The sequence below is a fragment of the Mobula hypostoma genome, chromosome 22, assembly GCF_963921235.1.
Source record: "Mobula hypostoma chromosome 22, sMobHyp1.1, whole genome shotgun sequence".
NCBI lineage: Eukaryota > Metazoa > Chordata > Chondrichthyes > Myliobatiformes > Myliobatidae > Mobula > Mobula hypostoma.
In genome coordinates, this window is record NC_086118.1 from 16,080,003 (window position 1) to 16,100,900 (window position 20,898).

Sequence of the window (20,898 nt, forward strand, 5' to 3'; positions counted from 1 at the left end):
ACGCAAAAATTACCATAGGCAAAAAAAACAGTGAATCTCAATTCACAGAAATGCACGTACAAACAGGCAAAGGAAAACACAATGTTATTCCCAGGAACCCCCTCCCCACCCCCATCTACACCCGGAAGTAAGGAGCGGGCTCCAGTTGGACTCAGAGAGATACGGCGGACACTGACGTCACACGTTACGTAGACTGGTGCCGGAAGTGACTCTGACTAGGAAGCGGATGGTGTCTCGGGCGAGCTCGAGGTGAGTGAAGCGGGTCGGCTTTATCCTGATGTATCCAGGTGACCACGGAGCTAGGCCTCAGACATGCTGTCTGCGGCAGAGAGGGGGCTGCTGTCTCCCCTCCTTCCCCAGCCAGAGCGGGGATGACTGGGTAACCCTATTTTCCACCAGCCCGGGGACCACGAGGCTGAGAGTGGGTGGAATGGGTGGAACTATCTGCAAAAGCTGCACTGCTTGCTGGCTTCAGATGCTAGCACCTATTTACTGAGTAAATTGTTACACAATGACTGTTGTTTCATGAACACAAAATACTCTGGAGATGTTGGGGTCAAAGCAACACCCACAACACGCTGGAGGAACTCAGCAGGTCGGGCAGCATCCGTGGAAATGATCAGTCAACATTTCGGGCCGGAACTCTTCGTCAGGACTGAAGACGGATGGGGCAGAGGCCCTATAAAGAAGGAAGGTGCTCCCAGGATGAGGCTTTCCGTTCCAGGACATCTTAAATGTCCTCTTTCTTTAAGGATCGTGGTTTCCCTTCTGCCGTCATCAATGATGCCCTCACCCGCTTCTCCTCCATTTCCTGCACCCCATCCTCCCGCCACCCCATCCTCCCGCCACCACAACAGGGACAGAGTTCCCCTGGTCCTCACCTACCACCGCACCACGAAACACATCTTTTCCTCTCCACCCCTGTCCACTTTCCGCAGGGATCGTTCTCTCTGCGACTCCCTGATCCACACATCCCTCCCCACGGATTTCCCACCCGGCTCTTATCCCTGTAAGCGTAAATGCTACACCTGTCCCTACACCTCCTCTCTTGCCACCATTCAGGGCCCCAAACAGTCCTTCCAGATGAGGCAACACTTCACTTGTGACACACATCAAAGTTGCTGGTGAACGCAGCAGGCCAGGCAGCATCTCTAGGAAGAGGTACAGTCGACATTTCAGGCCGAGACCCTTCGTCAAGACTAACTGAAGGAAGAGCTAGTAAGGGATTTGAAAGTGGGAGGGGGAGATCCAAAATGATAGGAGAAGACAGGAGGGGGAGGGATGGAGCCAAGAGCTGGACAGGTGATTGGCAAAAGGGATATGAGAGGATCATGGGGCAGGAGGCCCAGGGAGAAGGAAAAGGGGGAGGGGGAAAAACCCACAGGATGGGCAAGGGGTATAGTCAGAGGGACAGAGGGAGAAAAAGGAGAGTGAGAGAAAGAATGTGTGTATAAAAATAAATAACGGATGGGGTATGAGGGGGAGGTGGGGCATTAGCGGAAGTTAGAGAAGTCGATGTTCATGCCATCAGGTTGCAGGCTACCCAGACGAAATATAAGGTGTTGTTCCTCCAACTTGAGTGTGGCTTCATCTTTACAGTAAAGGAGGCTGTGGATAGACATGTCAGAATGGGAATGGGATGTGGAATTAAATTGTGTGGCCACTGGGAGATCCTGCTTTCTCTGGCAGACAGAGCGTAGGTGTTCAGCAAAACGATCTCCCAGTCTGCGTCGGGTCTCGCCAATATAGAGAAGGCCACATGGGGAGCACCGGACGCAGTATATCACCCCAGCCGGCTCACAGATGAAGTGTCGCCTCACCTGGAAGGACTGACTGGGGCCCTGAATGGTGGTCAGGGAGGAAGTGTAAGGGCATGTGTAGCATTTGTTCCACTTACAAGGATAAGTGCCAGGAGGGAGATCAGTGGGGAGGGATGGGGGGGACGAATGGACAAGGGAGCCACATAGGGAGCGATCCCTGCGGAAAGCAGAGGGGGGGAGGGAAAGATGTGCTTAGTTGTGGGATCCCGTTGGAGGTGGCGGAAGTTACGGAGAATAATATGTTGGGCCTGGAGGCTGGTGGGGTGGTAGGTGAGGACCAGTGGGGTGGTGGGAGGATGGAGTGAGAGCAGATGTGCATGAAATGGGGGAGATGCGTTTGAGAGCAGAGCTGGTGGTGGAGGAAGGGAAGCCCCTTTAAAAAAGGAGGACCTCTCCCTTGTCCTGGAATGAAAAGCCTCACCCTGAGAGCAGATGCGGCGGAGACAGAGGAATTGCGAGAAGGGAATGGCATTTTTGCAAGAGACAGGGTGAGAAGAAGAATAGTCCAGATAGCTGTGAGAGTCAGTAGGCTTATAGTAGATATCAGTAGATAAGCTGTCTCCAGAAATAGAGACAGAAAGATCTAGAAAGGGGAGCGAGGTGTCGGAAATGGACCAGGTAAACTTGAGGGCAGGGTGAAAGTTGGAGGCAAAGTTAATAAAGTCAATGAGCCAGCACACGTGTAGGAAGCAGCGCCAATGCAGTCATCGATGTAGCGAAGGAAAAGTGGGGGATGGATACCAGAATAGGTTTGGAATATAGATTGTTCCACAAAGCCAACAAAAAGGCAGGCCATACGGACCCATACGGGTGCCCATAGCTACACCTTTAGTTTGGAGGAAGTGGGAGGAGGCAAAGGAGAAATTATTAAGAGTAAGGACTAATTCCGCTAGACGGAGCAGAGTGCTGGTAGAGGGGAACTGATTAGATCTGGAATCCAAAAAGAAGTGGAGAGCTTTGACACCTTCCTGATGGGGATGGAAGTATATAGGAACTGGACATCCATGGTGAAAATAAAGTGGTGGGGGCCAGGGAACTTAAAATCATCGAAAAATTTAAGAGCATGAGAAGTGTCACGAACATAGGTAGGAAGGGATTGAACAAGGGGGGATAAAACCGTGTCGAGGTATGCAGAAACGAGTTCGGTGGGGCAGGAGCAAACTGAGACAATAGGTCTGCCAGGACAGGCAGGTTTGTGGATCTTGGGTAGGAGGTAGAAACAGGAAGTGCGAGGTGTGGGAACTGTAAGGTTGGTAGCAGTGGATGGGAGATCCCCTGAGCGGATAAAGTCGGTGATGGTGTGGGAGACAATGGCCTGGTGCTCCTTAGTGGGGTCACGATCGAGGGGTAAATAGGAGGAGGGATCCGCGAGTAGTCACTATGCCTCAGCAAGGTAGAGGTCAGTATGCCAGACTACAACAGCAACCCCCCACCCAGTCGACTGTACCTCTTCCTAGAGATGCTGCCTGGCCTGCTGCATTCACCAGCAACTTTGATGTGTGTGGCTTGAATTTCCAGCATCTGCGGAATTCCTCGTGTTTGCATTTTTGACTTTACTTGTGAGTCTGTTGGAGTCATCTATTGCATCCAGTTCACCCGGTGCGGCCTCCTCTACATCGGTGAAACCCGACGCAGATTGGGGGACCGCTTCGTCGAGCACCTCTGCTCTGTCTGCCACAACAGACAGGATCTCCCGGTAGCCACCCACTTCAACTCTGCTTCACATTCCCATTCAGATATGTCTATACATGGCCTCCTCTACTGCCATGATGAGGCTAAACTCAGGTTGGAGGAGCAACACCTCATATACCGTCTAGGTAGTCTCCAGCCCCTTGGTATGAACATAGAATTCTCCAACTTCCGGTAATTCCCTCCCCCTCCCCTCCCCTATCCTTATTTCACTCTTCCCCCTCCCCCAGCTGCCTACCACCTCCCTCATCGTTCTGCCTCCTTCTACTACCCATTGTGTTTTCCCCTATTCCTTCCTCACCTTTCCTGCCTATCACCTCCCTGTTTCCCCTCCCCCACCCCTTTATCTTTCCCCTTACTGACTTTTCACCTGGAACCTACCAGCCTTCTCCTTCCCACCCTCCCCCCTCCTTCTTTATAGGGCCTCTGCTCCTTCCCTCTCCAGTCCTGACGAAGGGTTCCGGCCCGAAACGTCGACTGATCGTTTCCACAGATGCTGCCCGACCTGCTGAGTTCCTCCAGCGTGTTGTGACTGTTGATTCATACAATGGCTAATGTTATGATAAATCATAATCATACAACACAGAATCGGGACCACTCAGTAGTGCCCACTCCTACCCTAACCCATTTTACTTTTCCCCTGAGGTTCTATCACTCACCTATATAACAGGACAACTCTTAAAGAGCAAAAGCAAATCGAGGAAATAGCTGGGATCCCCTTCATTTCTTTGGGGCAGGAAGATGTAACGTATCACTTTTGTGCATGTCGTGTGGCTATTAAATACGACTCTGAGGCTAGAGTGAAGAGTTTAGAAATAGCATACTCAAAATGCTGGAGGACTCAGTAGGCCAAGCAGCATCTCTGGAAAAGATAAACAGTCAATATTTATTCTAATTTTAAATAGTTCGTCGTATTTAAATTGGAATAGCATATGAAACTGCATGGCAGTAGTGTAAGGTGAACATAATGTTGTGATTGGTTTGCAGAGACAACTTTAAAATGAAGATACAATGTGCAATAATTTATTCTGTATTTCATTTAAATACACAATTTATTACTCTGTTAAACGGTACCTTATACCTTTTCAACTCTTTCCATGAAACTTTTGCTGTTTGGGGCAGCCACTTAATTGGGCCAAAACATACTGGTCCCTATTAACCAGAATCCAAAATTTGTATAAATACACTTTTTTTAAAAAATGCCGTAACAAATTTGACATTTCTTCCCCAAGGCAACAGTGGCTGCATTTTTTCAATTTCTCAGAGCAGTGTTTTGGTTCTGCCTAATATATCACAAAGGTCTTGAAAGGATCACATAATGAACAGAAATCCATGTAATCCAGACTGCTGTGACCTTACACGAGAGTTGATACCTTCATTGATATTCAATCCAAATCACTATTTGCACTGTATGTTTTTTTTAGGTGGTGGACGTGTGGAAGTGAAGTACTGAAGATAATGGAGACAGAAGCAGCTGAAAATAATCTGTACTTCACTTTTGGAGTAATAGCCGATATTCAATATGCTGACGTACAGGATGGCCTGAACTATGTAAGGACAAGAGAACGTTACTATAGAAACAGCCTCCGTTTGTTGCGCAATGCTGTCAAAGAATGGAATGAAGAGCCTGTTGCTCCCAAGTTTATTCTGCAGCTTGGTGATATAATTGATGGATGCAATTCACAGATGAAGGCCTCAGAAGAAGCACTTCAGACAGTAATAAATGAGTTTACAAATTGCCTGTCTCCAGTGCATCATATCTGGGGAAACCATGAATTTTACAACTTTGACAGGAAGCAATTACTGAAATCTGTTCTCAATAGCAAGCACCTGGAAGGTGAAGTAGTATCGAGTAATGTGCCTAGTATTAGTATTAAGAATGACATTAACCCTGATGATTCTGAGGCATTTTATGGCTATCATTTTAGTCCCTTTCCGAAGTTTCGGTTCATAATAACTGACGCATATGATCTCAGCATTCTTGGGAGGAGAAAGAGCAGTAAGAAACACAATAAATCCGTACAGATCCTGAAATCACACAACAAAAATGAAGACCCCAATAGCCCAAATGGTAAGCCATTATTGTGTACCTTTTGTTTTATATTGTCTGCTCCCTGTCTATTTTTCCTGTTTCACATGTTTCTTGGTCACATCTTAAATTGGAATAGCACATGAATCATGCCTCTCTTGATGCCGCTGCATGGCAGTAGCAGAAGGTGAACATATTTACGCTGAGATTGGTTTGCAGACAACAATTTAAAATTAAGGTTCATAATGAAAGCAAAATGTGCGAACATAAGTTGCATCCAGGTTACAGAATATTTGCATCATCATCACCATTGTTACGTGCTGCGTCGTATGACGAAGGCGATAATAGTCTTCCATCTATTGTACTTAGTCTTTTCCCTTTCCGTGACCATGACTATTCTTGGCAAATTTTTCTGCAGATGTGGTTTGCCACTGCCTCCTCCTGAGCAGTGGCTTTACAAGACGGGTGACCCCAGCCATTATCAATACTCTTCCGAAATTGTCTGACTGGTCACATAACCAGGACTTGTGATATGCACCAGCTGCTCATACAACCATACACCTCCTGCCCCATGGCTTCGTGTGAACCTGATCGGGGATGGGTGGGGGGTATGCAGGTGCTACACCTTGCCCAAGGGTGATCTGCAGGCTGGCAGAGGGAAGGGGTGCCTTACACCCCCCCTTGTTAGAGATTTATCTCCACCCTGCACCCAATATTTGCATAGTCTGATCTATTTATCTTTGCTTTCCTTCAACATCACATGATATCTCAGCCTGTATTTGCAACAGTATGGGAGGTGCCCTTGTTCAATCTAACACTGGGATAGGACAGTTAACTACCAGTTTCCCACTCCCAATATGCAAATTGTTACCCCCTACTACTGAAAGCTACCATCAAGGACATTGCAAAAGACTGCCTTAAGAAGGCAGCATCCATCATTAGGGACCCTCACTATCCAGAGAACATGTCGGTCTCTCATTAGTACCATCAGGGTGCGGACACAGGAGCCCGAACATCCACGCTTCAACATTTTCGGAACAGCTTCTTCCACTCTGCCCGTAGATTTCTGAATGGTTCGTGAACACTATCTCATTATTCCTCTTGTGCACTAATTAATTATTCATTTATTTTTAATACTAACATATAGTAATTTTTGTCTTGACTACCGTTTCCACAAAATAATTTTTATAATATACGTCAGTGATAATAAACCTGATTCTGATTAAAGATTATTTCCAGAGATTAGAGGGAAAAAACAGATAATCTTGACGAGGTTATCTTCAGGACTCGCTCCACCAGGTTCAAGAACAGTTATTACCCCTCATCCATCAAGCTCTTGATCAAAAGGGGATAACTGCACTCACTTGGCCATCCCTCGAGTTGTTCCCACAAGCAACGATCTCAGTTTAAGGACTCTTTATCTCATGTTCTCATTTTTATTGCTTTTTATTTATATTTCCATTTGCACAATGTGTTGTCTTCTGCACTCTGGTTGATCTTTCATTGATCCTGTTATAGTTACTATTCCATAGATTTGCTGAGTATGCCCACAAGAAAATGAATCTCTGGGTTGTATATGGTGAGCTGTAGGTATTTTGATAATAACATTTATGTTGAACTTTGAAATGCTACTAAACTTGCAGTTTATGGAAGCCTGTAGAGGTGCAGAGGCAAATATTGTCTGATATAGGATAAGCTGATGCTTTACAGACTAACTGCATTTAAATAAGAGAGTAATTTCAGGGCAGTATTTCATGATTGTCTGGGTGATGTCTTTATTTTACCTATCAATTTTCCCAATTTCCATATTTGTAGTCATCTCCTTTATTTTGCATTTCTGTTTCATTATGAAATGTAAAATGTTAGAAAATATTTATTTATCCATGTGTTTGCATCGCTGGCTTGTATTTGGTTTTGTTATGGCTCTGTCATTTTCCTGATTATTACAGTTGTACGTGGCTGGTAATAAAATGCTTAGGAAAGTCAATGAGAAATGTAATTTTACAAAGTTTTCCACTATCATAATTACCTAAGAGCTCATTGAAAAATTCCATTACTACTATAAATCACAAGTTATGTAAGGATTATTTAAGAATTTATTTCTAGACCCAGAAATTAATTCAATAGGCACATTTAGTCAGAGAAATGTATACAATATACATACTGAAATTCTTTGTCTTTGCAAACATCTATGAAAATAGAGGAGTGCCCCAAAGAATGAATGACAGTTAAACGTAAGAACCCCAAAGCACCCCCCAGCTCCCCCTTCCCACGCATAAGCAGCAGCAAGGCAACGACCCCCTCCCACCAGCAAAAGAGCATCAGCGCTCCCCCTACCGAGCACAAAAGTGTGCAGCAAAGCATCAATGAAGACACAGACTTGCAGTACGCCAAAGACTACTTCTTCACCCAGTATTCGACATACCACAGGCTCTGTCTCTCTCCCTAATAAGGGAAAAAGAGGTGTCGCTGTTTCACAGCGAGAGGGCAGACATTACAAACAACTGGCTGATTTATGTTGTGTCGCTTTTTCCGAGCTCTGCGCCCAGAGAGTCGGCCCCAAAAAGGCACAGGTCACTGGACACACAGCTCACGGCTGCTGACCCGCTGCCCCCAGTGTTCCATGTTCTCCCGTGACATCTCATTCAGGGGCACCGGCCTAGAATCAGCCCGTCTCCAGAGCCACGAAAATCCAGCACCCTGAGGGTGGGCTAGTCTTCCAGACTGTGTCCTTGGGACATCACATGGCCAGTCATGAGGCCCTGAGAGCCTGCCCAATTCCCGCAAAGAACCGAAGTAAGAATGTAACTCCAGGTCAGGGTCTTCATAAGAACCTTGAAAAGGGGGGAGAAAAGAGGTATCAAAGATAGAAATAAAGCTGCTTCCAAAGATGCAAGCAGAGGAGTCACCATTTAGCGCCATCATCAATTCATTCTGCCTCTCCTGCATGAATCTGCACGGTACAACCAGAACAATATCGCCAAAGCAATATTAATTGGTCTGTGACATGAATTTGCTTTTAGAGAATAACCATCATTTGTGCATTCTCCGTGACTATACATTGTGAAAAATTCATTCCTTTGGACCTGGTGCTGGACATATTTTCTGTAAAAATTCAATTAGCTTTGGAAAGTACAATATGGCAACTGCAGATATGGAAATAAAGATTGTTACAAATTTAAGGATATTTCTAATCTGCAGGTGATACAAAGATTTTTGGCGTTGATAGTGTAGAAGACTGACAAAGAGTACAGCGGGATATAGATCAGTTACAGAAATGGGTGGAGAAACGGGAGATGGAGTTTAACCCGCCAAATATGAAGTGTTGCATCTTGGTAGGTCAAATGTAAAGAGACAGTATGCTGTTAAAGGCAAGTGCCTTAACAGTGTTGATGAGCAGATGGATCTTGGAGTCCAAGTTCATTGCTCTCTGAAAGCAGCTACGCAGATTGATAAGGTGGTTCAGAAGGCTTATGGCATGCGTGCCTTCATTAGTCGAGGCATAGAGATGAAAAGTCAGGAAGTTATATTGCAGCTTTATAAAACTCCAGTTAGGCTGCATCTGGAATATTGCATGCAGTTCTGGTCACCCCATTATGGAAAGGGTGTTGAGGCTTCGGAGAGAGTGCAGAAGGATGCTGTCTGGATTAGAGGTTGGACAAACTTCGATTGTTTTCTCTGGAGTAGTGGAGGGTGAGGGGAGATCGATAGAGGTTTATAACATTATGAGACGTATTATGAGTAGGCAAGCATTATTTTTTTTCCCAGAGTTGAAATGCCTAATATCAGAGGGCATACATTTAAAGTGAGAGGGGATAAGTTCAAAGGAGATGTGAGGGGCAAGTTTTTTACACACAGAGAGTGGTGGGTGCCTAGAATGCACTGCCTGAGGTGGTAGTAAAGGCAGGTACATTGGGGACTTTTAAGACTGGTTTAGATGGGAACATGAATGCGAGGAAAATGGAAGGATATGGACATTGTCTAGGCAGAAGAGATTAGTTTGGTTGACCATCTGATTACGAATTTAATTGGTTCGGCGCAACATTGCTGAACGGTCTATTCCAGTGCTGTACTGCTCTATGTTCTATTTCTGTATAGATGCCTTTCAGCATAGCTATAGTATACCAAGCTGTATAATAATTCCTCTTAATCGACAGGCCTTGCTGGATTGAATATTCGCTTTTTGGGATTTAATGGAGGTTTCAGTCAAGAGCAGCTAGAATGGCTAAATGCTGTTTTAGATTTCTCCGATCACAACCAGGAAAAGGTAACAGTCGTTGGTAAGTAAATGAAATGTAATCTGTTCTGGTTGACTCCTCCTCAAAAAAAAGTGTGTAGAGATCCATGTTAGAAAAGGGTAAAACACCAGTTAGGCCATGATTGGAGTAGCTGCCACACATCGGAAGAATGTGGCAACCATAAGACATGAGAGCAGAGTTAGGCTGTTCAGCCCATCGAATCTGCTTCATCATTCAATCATGGCTGATGTATTTTCCCCCTCAACCCCTTTTCCTACTTTCTCCCCATAACCTTTGACACATTTACTAATTAAGAACTTCTGAACTTCCACTTTAAATATACCCAATGACTTGGCCTCCAGAACCATCTGTGGTAATGAATTCCACAGATTTGGCTGAAGAAATTCCACCTCATCTCTGTTCTAGAGGGCTGCCCTTCTGTTCTGGAGCTGTATCCTCTGATCTGTTGAGAACATTTACTCCACGTCCACTCTAACTAGGCCTTTCAATATTCGGTAGGCAACACAGTAACACAGGAGTGCAAAGAAGATTCATGAGGGTATTGCCAGGGTGAGAGAATTAGTTCTGAGTAGAGATTTGGAAGATTGGATTTATTTATTTGGAATAAAGATGGCAGAGCAGAATTGATATGCATAAATATGAGAAGCAGAGATAAAGTGAACAGGGAAGTCTTGTTACCTTTAGCAGAAAGATCACCAACCAAGGGACATATATTAAGGGAATTGGTAGGGTTAGAGTTAGTTTGATGATTTATTTTTGTTGTTGTGGAACTTTTTCTTTGGAGAAGGTGTAGAAGAGGTTTACAAAGATGTTGTCTGAATTAGAGGGCATGTGCTATGAGGAGAGGTTAGACAAACTTGGGTTGTTTTCTCTGGAGCAGTAGGGACCCGATACAAATTTAATAGATTATGAGAGGCATAGACGGACAGCCTGTCAAAATGTCTAACACTAGAGGGCATGCATTTAAGATAGATACTTTATTGTTCCCAAAGGAAATTACTGTGTTACAGTAGCATTACAATTGCACAGATATACACGTATTAGAAGAAAAGTAAGAAAGAATAAGTTACTTTAAAAATGAGATGTACAAGATTTACAAGTCCAAGACTGCAAGATCACTTCCCTGGCTGTCGGTTGACTTGTTATAGAGCCTGATGGCTGAGGGTAAGAATGACCTCATATAGTGCTGTCTGGAGTAGCACAGTTGTCTGTCTATTACTGAGAGTGCTCCTCTGTTCAGCAAGGTAGCATGCAGGAGGTGAGAAACATTGCCCAGAATTGCCTGAATTTTCCGAAGGGTCCTTTGTTCTGCAAGATGAAAGGGGTTAAATTCAAAAGAGATGTGTGAGGCCAGATTTTTTGGTTTTTTTTTTACAGAGTTGTGGGTGTCTGAAGTGTACTGCCGGGGGTGGTGGTGGCAGCAAATATAATAAGGCACTTAAGAGGCTGTTAGGTAGGTACAGGAATGGGCGGAGAATGGATTGACGTGGGCAGTATGTAGGTAGAAGGGATTTGTTTCAGTAGGCAATTAATTCTAGAATCAATACCCCTTATGTGAAATTCCAAAATCTGAAACCCTCCGAAATCCCCAAGAATTTTTTTGAATGCTGATATGATGTCACAAATGGAAAATTCCAGAAGACGCTGGGAAGGTTCCTAGTCAATGCACAGGTAATCTGAGAAGTGAGCTCAGATATAGAATGAACAATAGAAAAGCACTGCATAAAGCAAAAAATAAAGAACTTGATCGTGTATTGAAAGAATGGATTCATCAGCGATGGGACGAACATACGTTGCGTGACGGTACGCTAATCAGGAAATGAGTAAAGATCTATCATAATGAACTGCACATTGAAGGTAATTGTGGATATCTAGCAGGCTGGTTGCAGAAATTTACGAAAAGGAACTGTATTAATATTTAAAGATTAAAATTATTTTAAAGATGAAGTTCATGAAGCAACACAGAAACTCATTGATAAGATTGCGAAAATCGTCGCTGATGAAAATCTAATACCAGAACAAGTCTACGATTCTGATTGCCTTTATACCTTTCATAAAACCTAAAAAAAGTGAACTACAAATACTGTGTATATACCGTAACCTCTTAATCAAAACACCACATCAGAGTTGGAGACTGAAAGCCTGTCATTGTTTGTTACTGGTAAATAGCTGATTCAGGTATTCTCCCGATGCTGCTGCGTTGCTTTTGTTACCCTGCAGACATTAATATTTTCATTTTATTATTGGTATCTGGTCATTTTTACTGTTAAGTACCTAATTGTGATAAATAAGCGTAAGACAAAGACGGCTTACTGGTAGCACAAATTCAGAGTCAGAAAAGATAGTGATCCCAAGCTAACTCATTATATATTCCAAAATCTGAAACATTTCTATCCCCAAGCATTTGGGATAAGGAGTATTCAACCAGTAGTTTATTTAATTCAGCACAATTTCATGGCTGTGTTTGACCTGTTCCTGTGCTGTATTGTTCTATATTCTAATCAAATTCACTTCTTTAAAGAAGTGGGGACCCCCCCCTCCCCCCAATCACATTTTATAAAAAGCACCTGAGTACTCAATGAGGCCTAGAGTTCTAGGATTGGATTTTGGAAATGGGAGGAGTCCAAGTAGTTTTTTTTCTTTCACCAATACAGATACCATTGATTAATTTAGTTCTATATATTTCTCATCTGTGACTACAAAACAGACAAAGCTTTATTAATGCAGAACGTACAAATTATCAAGTATTTTTAGATAGTAGGTCTGTAACCAATGGTGTGCTGCAAGGATTAGTGCTGGGTCCCCTGCTGTTTGTCATATATATCAATGATTTGGATGAGAATGTACAGTAGATGGCACGATTAGGAAGTTTGTGGATGACAGCAAAATTGGTGGTATGGTGGACAGTGGAAATAACAACAGAATCAAATTCAGCTGGGAAGTGGGCAGATGGTTGCCTCTCTGACTGGAGGCCTGTGACTAGTGGAGTGCTGCAGATCCATTGTAGTTTGTCATCTGTATCAATGACCTGGATGATAATATGGTTAACTAGATCAGCAAATTTGCAGATTACACCAGGATTGAGGGTGTAGTGGACAGTGAGGAAGGCTATTGGAGCTTGCAGAGGGATCTGGACCAGCTGGAAAAATGGGCTAAGAAGTGCCAGATGGAATTTAATATAGACAAGTGTGAGGTGTTGCACTTCAGTAGGACCAACCAGGGAAGGTCTTATACAGTGAATGGTTGAGCACTGTGGTAAAACAAAGGGATTTGGGAATACTAGTCAATTAATGCATTGAAAGTGGTGTCACTGGTAGGTAGGGTTGTAAAGAAAACTTTTGGCACATTGGCCTTCATAAATCATTGTATTGAGTACAGGAGATGGGTTGTTATGCTGAAATTGTATAATGTTGGTGAGGACTAATTTGGTGTGCAGGTATGGTCAGCTACCCTTCAGGAAAGTTCTAAATTCGGTTGAAACAGTCCATACAAAACTTACAAGATGTTGCCAGGACTGGAGGACCTGAGTTATAAGGAAAGATTGAATAGGTTAGGACTTTATTCCTTGGAATGTTGAAGACTGAGTGGAGATTTGATAGAGGTATACAAAATTATGAGGGGTATAGATAGGGTAAATGCAAGCAGGCTTTTTGGATGGGACTACAACTAGAGGTCTGGGTTAAGTGTGAAGGCAAAAGGTTTAAGTGGAACATGAGGGGAAACTTCTTTATTCAGAGGGTCATGAGAGTGTGGAAAGAGCTGCCAGCGCAAGTGGGGCATGTGAGCTTAATTTCAACATTTAAGAGAAGTTTGAATAGGTGCATGGATGGCAGGGGTATGGAAGGATATGGCCAGGGCGTAGATCGATGGGAAAAGGCGGTTTAAATGGTTCAGCATGGACTAGATGGGCTGAAAGGCTTGTTTCTGTGCTGTACTTTTCTATGACTGTGGAATTTAACTCAGACACTTGCATAGTGATGTACTTTCAAAGTTAACCAGGGCCCTATTCTAGAGCAAAGAGACCTCGGGCTGGAAGTACATAGCTCCCTAAACATGGCAACGTTGGTAGACAAAGTGGTGAAGAAGAAATTTGGCATGCATGGCTTCATCAGACCAGGCACTGAGTATAACTGATGGGACATCATGTTATATCTGTATAGCACATTGGTGAGACCATACCTAGAATATTGTGTGAAGTTCTGGTTACTGTACTAAAGAAAGGATGTGATTAAACTGGAGAGAGTTCAGAAAGGATTCACCAGGATGTTGCTGGGACTGTGGATTTTGAGCTATGAAGGGAGACTAGCCTGGCTGGGACTGTTTTCCCAAGAATGGAGACAATTGAGAGGTAACCTTACAGAGGTCTATAAAATTATGGTTGTAAAGGTGGATGGTCACAATCTTTTTCCTGGATCTTCATCATCATTATTATTACATGCTGTGCGGTTTGACGTGAGCGATCACAGTCTATGACCATGATCGTTCTTGGCAAACTCTACAGAAGTAGTTTGCTTTTGCCTTCTTATGCATAGTCTCTTTATAAGACGGGTGACCCCAGCCATTATCGGTACTTGCCTGGCATCAGTGGTCACATAACCAGGATGTGATTATGTGACCACAGCACCACCTGCGCCCATGGCTTCACGTGACCCTGATCGGGGATTGGGGGGTGGGGTGGCTAAGCTAATATGGCAGGGGGATGGGATCCAGTATGATAGAGCTGAGGATGAGCCAGCAGGTAACATGAATGTAAGGAAGGACATGCCAGTGATTGGGTACAACTGCAGACAGAGCAAAGTGTTAAGTTGCACCACAGAGGCAAAATTCAGAAGAGCGAAGAATGTAGGACTGAAGGTGCTGTATTTAAATGCATGTAACATTGGGAATAAGGTGGATAAACTCGTGGCGCAATTAGAAATTGGTTGGTATGATGTTGCGAGCATCACTGAGCCGTGGCTGAAAGGAGGTCATAGTTGGGAGCTTAACATCAAAGGATCTACTTTGTATCGAAAAGACAGGCAGGAAGGCATAGGCCGTGGTGGTGACTATTGGTAGGAGATGGAATTGTATCTTTAGAAAGAGTTCAGAAACTGCAAGGGTTTAAGATCATATATACCTCCAAATAGCAGCCAGAATCTGTGTTTGAGATTGCAAGGGGAGCTGGAGAAGGCATGTAATAAGTGTAATGACACAATTGTGATGGGGACTTCAATATGCAGGGGGATTGGGAAAATCAGGTTGATGTTGGATTGCAAAAGAGGGAATTTGTTGAATGCCTACGAGATAGCTTTTGAGATTGGGTGTTGTGTTAAAACCCAGATTTTATTAGTCAGCTTAACGTAAAGGAACCCTTAGGAGGTGATGATCATAATATGATTGAATACTGCGGTTTGAGAGGGAGAAGCATAAGTCACATGTATCAGTACTGCAGTGGAATAAAGGGAATACGGAGGCAGGAGAGAGGAGCTTGTTCAGGTGGATTGGAGGAGGATACTGGCAGAGCAGAGATGGCTGGTTTCTGCAAATAGCTTATAAGGTGCAGAATAGATATGTCCGACAGAAGAAGTTGTTTTCAAGTGGCAGGGGGAGGCAACCATGGCTGACAAGGGAAGGTAAGGACTGCATAAAAGCCAAGGAAAGGGCACATAATGTAGCGAAAGTGAGCTGGATGATTGGGAAGCTTTTAAAATCAAACAAAAGGCAACTAAAAGAGCTATAAGAAGGGAAAAGAGGAAATATGAGGGCAAACTAGCTGATAATATAAAGCAGGATACTATAAGTTTTTTCATTTATATAAAGAATAAAAGGGAGGTGACAATTGATATTGAACCACTGGAAAATGATGCTGGTGGGGCAGTAATGGGGGACATAGAAATGGCAGATGAACTTAAAAAGTATTTTGCTTCAGTGTTTACTGTAGAAGACACTACTGGTATGCTAGTGGTCCGTGAGTGTCAGGGAGCTATTACACAGGAAAAATGCAAGGCAACTGAAAGGTCTTAAAGTGGGGTGGATAAGTCACCCAGAACAGATGGAGTATATCCCAGAGTCCTGAGAGTGGTTACTGAAGAGGTAACAGATGCATTGATCATGATTTTTCAAGAATCACTTGATTCTGGCATGGTTCCGGAGCACTGGAAAATTCCAGATGTCACGCCACTCCTTAAGAAGGAAGGAAGACAAAAGAGGAAACTATAGGCCAGTTAGCCTAGCCTCAGTGGCTGAGAAAGTGTTGGAGTCAGTTATTAAGGACGAGGTTTTGGGGTACTTGGAGACTAATGATAAAATAAGTCAAAGTCAGCAATGTAGAGGGAAATCTTGCCTGACAAATCTGTTAGAATTCTTCGAGGAAGTAACAAACAGGGTGGATAAAGGAGAGGCAGTGGATGTCATTTACTTAGATTTTCAGAAGGCATTTGATAAAGGTGAGTCATAAAGGTGCTCTACAAGATGAAATCCTGTGGTGTTACAGGAAGTACACTGGCATGGATAGTGGAATGGCTGACAGGCCCAAATAAAGGGAAGCCTTTTTTGGTTGGCTGCCGGTGACTAGTGGTGTTCCTCAGGGGTCAGTATTGGGACCGCTACTTTTCACATTATTTGTCAGTGACTTAGATAGTAGAATTAATGGCATTGTGGCAAAGTTTGTGGATGATACGTTGATAGATGGAGGGGTAGGTACTGCTGAGGAAGCAATATGATTGCAGCAGGACTTGGACAAATTGGAAGATTGGCCAAAAAAAGTGACAGATGGAATACAGTCTTGGGAGATGTATAATAATACATTTTGGAGAAAGGAACAATAGTGCAGACTATTACCTAAGTGGGGAGAAAATTCAAACATCAGAGGTGCAGAGGGACTTAGGAGTGCCCGTGCAAGACTCCTAGAAGGTTAATTCATGGGTTGAGTCTGTGGTAAAGAAGGCAAATGCAATGTTGGCATTTATTTCAAGGGGAATAGAATATAAAAACAAGGAGATAATGCTGAAGCTTTATAAGACACTAGTCAAGCTGCACTTGAAGTATTGTCAACAGATTTGGGCCCCTTATCTCAGAAAGGATGTATTGTCATTGGAGAGAGTCCAGAGGAGCTTCATGAGGATGACTGTGGGAATGAAGGGATGGGGAGCTTTTGGTAGTTTTGGGCCTGTACTCACTGGAATTTAGAAGAATGTGTGGGGATTTCATTGAAACCTACTGAATGGTGAAAGGACTAGATAAGGTGGACATGGAGAGGATGTTTCCTCTGGTAGGGTTATCTGGAACTAGAGGGCACAGCCTCAAAAATTGAGGGGCGATCTTCTAGAACAGAAGTAAGGAGGAAATTTTTTAAATCAAAGAGTGGTGAATCTGTAGAATGCTCTGCCACAGACAGCAGTGGAGGCCAAGTCATTAGGTATATTCAAAGCGGAAGTTGATAGATCCTGATTGGTTGGGGCATTGGGATATGGTGAGAGGGCAGGTGTATGGAATTGAATGGGATCTGGGATCAGCCATGATGAAATGGCAGAGCAGACTCAATGGGCTGAATGGCCTAATTCTGCTCCTATGTCTTATGGTCTAATCAGGTGTTACATCTTGCCCAAGGGTGATCTATAGACCAGTGGAGGGAAGGAATGCCTTGCACCTCCTTTGGTAGAGACGTATCTCCACCTCGCTGCCTATAGTAAAGGAATCTAAAACTACAGAGCATAGGCTTAAGGTGAAAAGGGGTAAATTTAAAAGGGACTTGAGAGGTCAATTTTCCATACAAAGGTCACTGGGTACATGGAACAAGTTGCCAGATGAGGTGGAAGAGGTGGATACAATTACAATGTTTAAAAGATATTTGGATAGGTTGATTAATACAAATGGTTTTGAGAGATTTTGGCCAAATACAGGAAAATAGGACCAACTCAGAAAGGCATCTTAGTCAGCAGGGATGAGTTGGGCTGATAAGGCTTGTTTCAGTCATACACTATAAACTGCAGATACTATATTGTATACACAATTACCAGACTACAAAGCAACTCAAATCCATTATCTTTATCTGTATCACAAAACTTATAGTCATCCACTTCTAAATGTGACAATGAGGTCGTACATAGGAGTGGGTACCCAAAAAAAAACAAGCAGCAAGCAGTTCGAATTGGAATGCAATGAGGTTTGTTGTAAGGTTTATTTGATGTCAGAGGTTATCATTTATTAAAAATTAAACTAGGATTCACATTCACGTGGTGTGGATGGGAGGCAACGTACTGAATTCATGTTACTCTGTTTTAGAGTGTCAAAGTACAAGAGTTATCAACTTTGCAATGCCCTGCCAATCTCAATTTATCATTATAATATAGATGCAATATCATCTCACAGTATGGTTTTGCCTGGTTTGACTAAGGTACTGAAAAAATGGACATTATGGTATTCTACTTTTCATATTTTAAATATAGAAAAATTCAGTTGTTAAAATGCATTAGAAAGGATGAAAAGAACACATAACCGTAATCTGTTTTCTTACTGCAGGTCATCTTCCGGTCCACCCAGGCTCTACGGATCCAATGTGTGTTGCGTGGAATTTTAATGAGATGCTTTCGATGCTCCAGGCACACACCAGTGTGGTATGTTTCATAGCAGGACATGATCACGATGGCGGCTACTACTTGGATAACTGTGGAATTCACCATCTTACCCTTGAAGGCATGATTGAAACATCACCAGAGAGTCAAGCATTTGGTACAGTTCATGTGTACGAAGATAGAATGATCCTTGAGGGAAGGGGAAGGATTCCAAGGAGAGTTTTGTGGTACAGAGAAAGATAAATTAATGGATTTGTGTTGCTTTGTAGTCTGGCAGTTGAGTGGTACAATGTAGTATCTGCAGCACTTGGCTGGGATGTCCATCTGACATTCATTTGCACAAATTTGCCTTGAATTATTGGCTGCAATTTTTAACCAAATTCAAACACCCTAGCACTGCGTTAGTTATAGAAGACATTCTCCAAGGGAGAACTTTAAGCAGCCCTTGAATTTCCACAGGGTTAAATAATAGATAAGGAAAACCTGAGCATTTACACCTTTCGTGATTTCTGGAATTTGATTCAATTTGAATTTGCCTCGCTGTGAATTCCGGGTGTTATTTTGGATTCCTGAACTGAATTATTATATCAATTCTTTCCTAAAACATTTTATAGTCAATGAAATCTTCATGGTGTAATTTAGGAAACAGAGAAACCATTTCCATTTATTAGCAATAGGATGAAGGTCAGCTAATCTGCTTTTTTTGTGATGTTAAAGAAGGAATATGTATTTGCCAGAGTACCTTTGATCATGACTACCCTGGTAACATGGCATGTTTTACATTGTTCTGAGGACGGTTTTGGATTAGAGTAGGGGTTCGAAATCCGTTTTATGCCATGGACCCCAGATTAGGAACCCCTGGATTTGAGTGTTAAGTGTTATCTTAATGTATTGATTTAGATAACATTGTTGGTGATATATATTTAACATTCAAATGCATCGGTAAAGCTAGCCATGATGTTCACAGCAACACAACTCCGCATCATATTAATTGTATTGCAAAATTTCAAAACACTTTTCCAAGATTTTACAAAATATTTGTGTAAGATTATGTAGTTAACTATAATGAAGTACCTTGTGTTGCAGCTGCTTTTGCACTTTTAACGATTTTACACAGCATTTGGCTCATGCTGCTGTTGTCTCCCATCTGTATAACTTAATTAGAACAGTTTTGTGGTTTCTTTACAAACATGTCTAGGTTTGCCCTGGCCCTGAATACCACCCCCCCCACCACCCCACACTCGCTTTGACTTTGCACAAAGGAATTCTGGTAATTAATGCAAATATCTTCCCTTGTGATTTTCCCTTCCAAACCAGTTCATATCTTATAAACCTATGCACCCTATCCCAAATGGTGCTGTGGCTATGTTTGCACTGATGAGCTGTGTTGAAGGGCTGGGTAGGTCCTACTCTGATATTGTAAAGCCCATCAAGAAAAAAGTTAAGATAAATTGTGTTCTTAAGATAATCTTATTTGTGAATGGAATTGTTTTTGAAGTCAGAGACAGAAGACACTCTCAGTTTTGGAATCTGGAGCAAAAGTACAAAGTGCAGGTTGAAAATCTATAGGAGCTGCAGAGTGCTGATGCAGGGTCTCAGGTGATGCAATGTCAACTATCTCTCTGTCTCCACAGGTGCCGCTTGACATCCTGAGTTACTGCAACAGTACTTTGCACCTTCAGATTAAAGCCTGTTTTATTTGGATTGTTTTATTTGGAGCATGCTGGGTAGAATTTTAATCAGTGCTGGTCAGTCAGGAGTTAAATGCCTATCTTTGAAGGTACTGCTGTCAGATTATTCAATATGAATGTTGAAGCGAATAGAACCAAAGAAATGTGAGTAAACAGTCATTAAAAGCAATTTGTTCTGTTTTTAAAAAAGTTTGTGGACATCTTTTTTAGCACCTGGTGAATTTTCATGAATAAGATCTAAATTAGCAAGGAAGATATTCTTAAATTTTGAACCTGTGTGTCAAAGGTAAGAACAGTATTTATTGCCCATCTTGAATGGCACTTGAGCAGGTGGTGGTGAGCTGCCTTTTCTCGTGCTGCAGTCCTTCTGGAGAAGGTAGTCTCGCAGTGCTATTCGGTAATGAGATCTAGAATTTGGATCCTGCAACCTCAAAGGGCTGTGATATGATTACAAGTCAACGTGGCATGTAACTTGAAGGAAAACCTGCAGCTGGTGATGTCCCATTGCTCTGCATCTCTTCCCTTGGTGATAGAGAATGCAGGTCTGAGAGGTGCAGCTGGTGATGTCCCATTGCCCTGCTCCGCTTTCCTTGGCGATAGAGAATGCAGGTCTGAGAGGTGCAGCTGGAGTAGCCTGGGTGAATATTTGCAGTAAGTTTTGAGGGTGCCACATGTTGTAGTGCTGGTGTGGATGGATATTTTGTGTGGTTGATAGGAGCATCAATCAAGCAATTTGCTTCACCCTTGCTTGTGAGAGTTGTTAGCGCTAAACTCATCCAGGCAAGTGAAGAATATTTCATAACACTGGAGTGGTGAAAAGATGTTGGTGTCAGGAAGTGCAGGTTTTTCAGCCTCCAT

General features: G+C 43.0%; 1 protein-coding gene across 2 annotated transcripts; it reads left to right on the plus strand.

The window, feature by feature from the left end:
• The first annotated feature begins 146 nt into the window (after positions 1 to 146).
• On the plus strand, positions 147 to 20,201 carry adprm (ADP-ribose/CDP-alcohol diphosphatase, manganese-dependent). Of its 2 annotated transcripts, none has more exons than XM_063074242.1 (4): positions 147 to 249; positions 4,934 to 5,580; positions 9,696 to 9,818; positions 18,297 to 20,201. In XM_063074242.1, exons 1-4 carry the CDS (start codon positions 227 to 229, stop codon positions 18,590 to 18,592), a joined length of 1,089 nt encoding a protein of 362 aa, XP_062930312.1. In that variant the 5' UTR covers positions 147 to 226; the 3' UTR covers positions 18,593 to 20,201. The 2 variants fall into 2 exon arrangements, with proteins under 2 accessions (XP_062930312.1, XP_062930313.1); XM_063074243.1 differs by lacking the exon at positions 147 to 249 and adding an exon at positions 268 to 379.
• Positions 20,202 to 20,898: the final 697 nt, after the last annotated feature.

What these genes read in the sequence shown, in the direction of transcription:
- adprm (XM_063074242.1), top strand. Translation starts at nt 227, where the DNA reads ATGGTGTCTCGGGCGAGCTCGAG. An exon ending in GTGTCTCGGGCGAGCTCGAG is followed by an intron (nt 250 to 4,933) that starts GTGAGTGAAGCG and finishes TGTTTTTTTTAG; the next exon opens with GTGGTGGACGTGTGGAAGTG. An exon ending in AGACCCCAATAGCCCAAATG is followed by an intron (nt 5,581 to 9,695) that starts GTAAGCCATTAT and finishes CTTAATCGACAG; the next exon opens with GCCTTGCTGGATTGAATATT.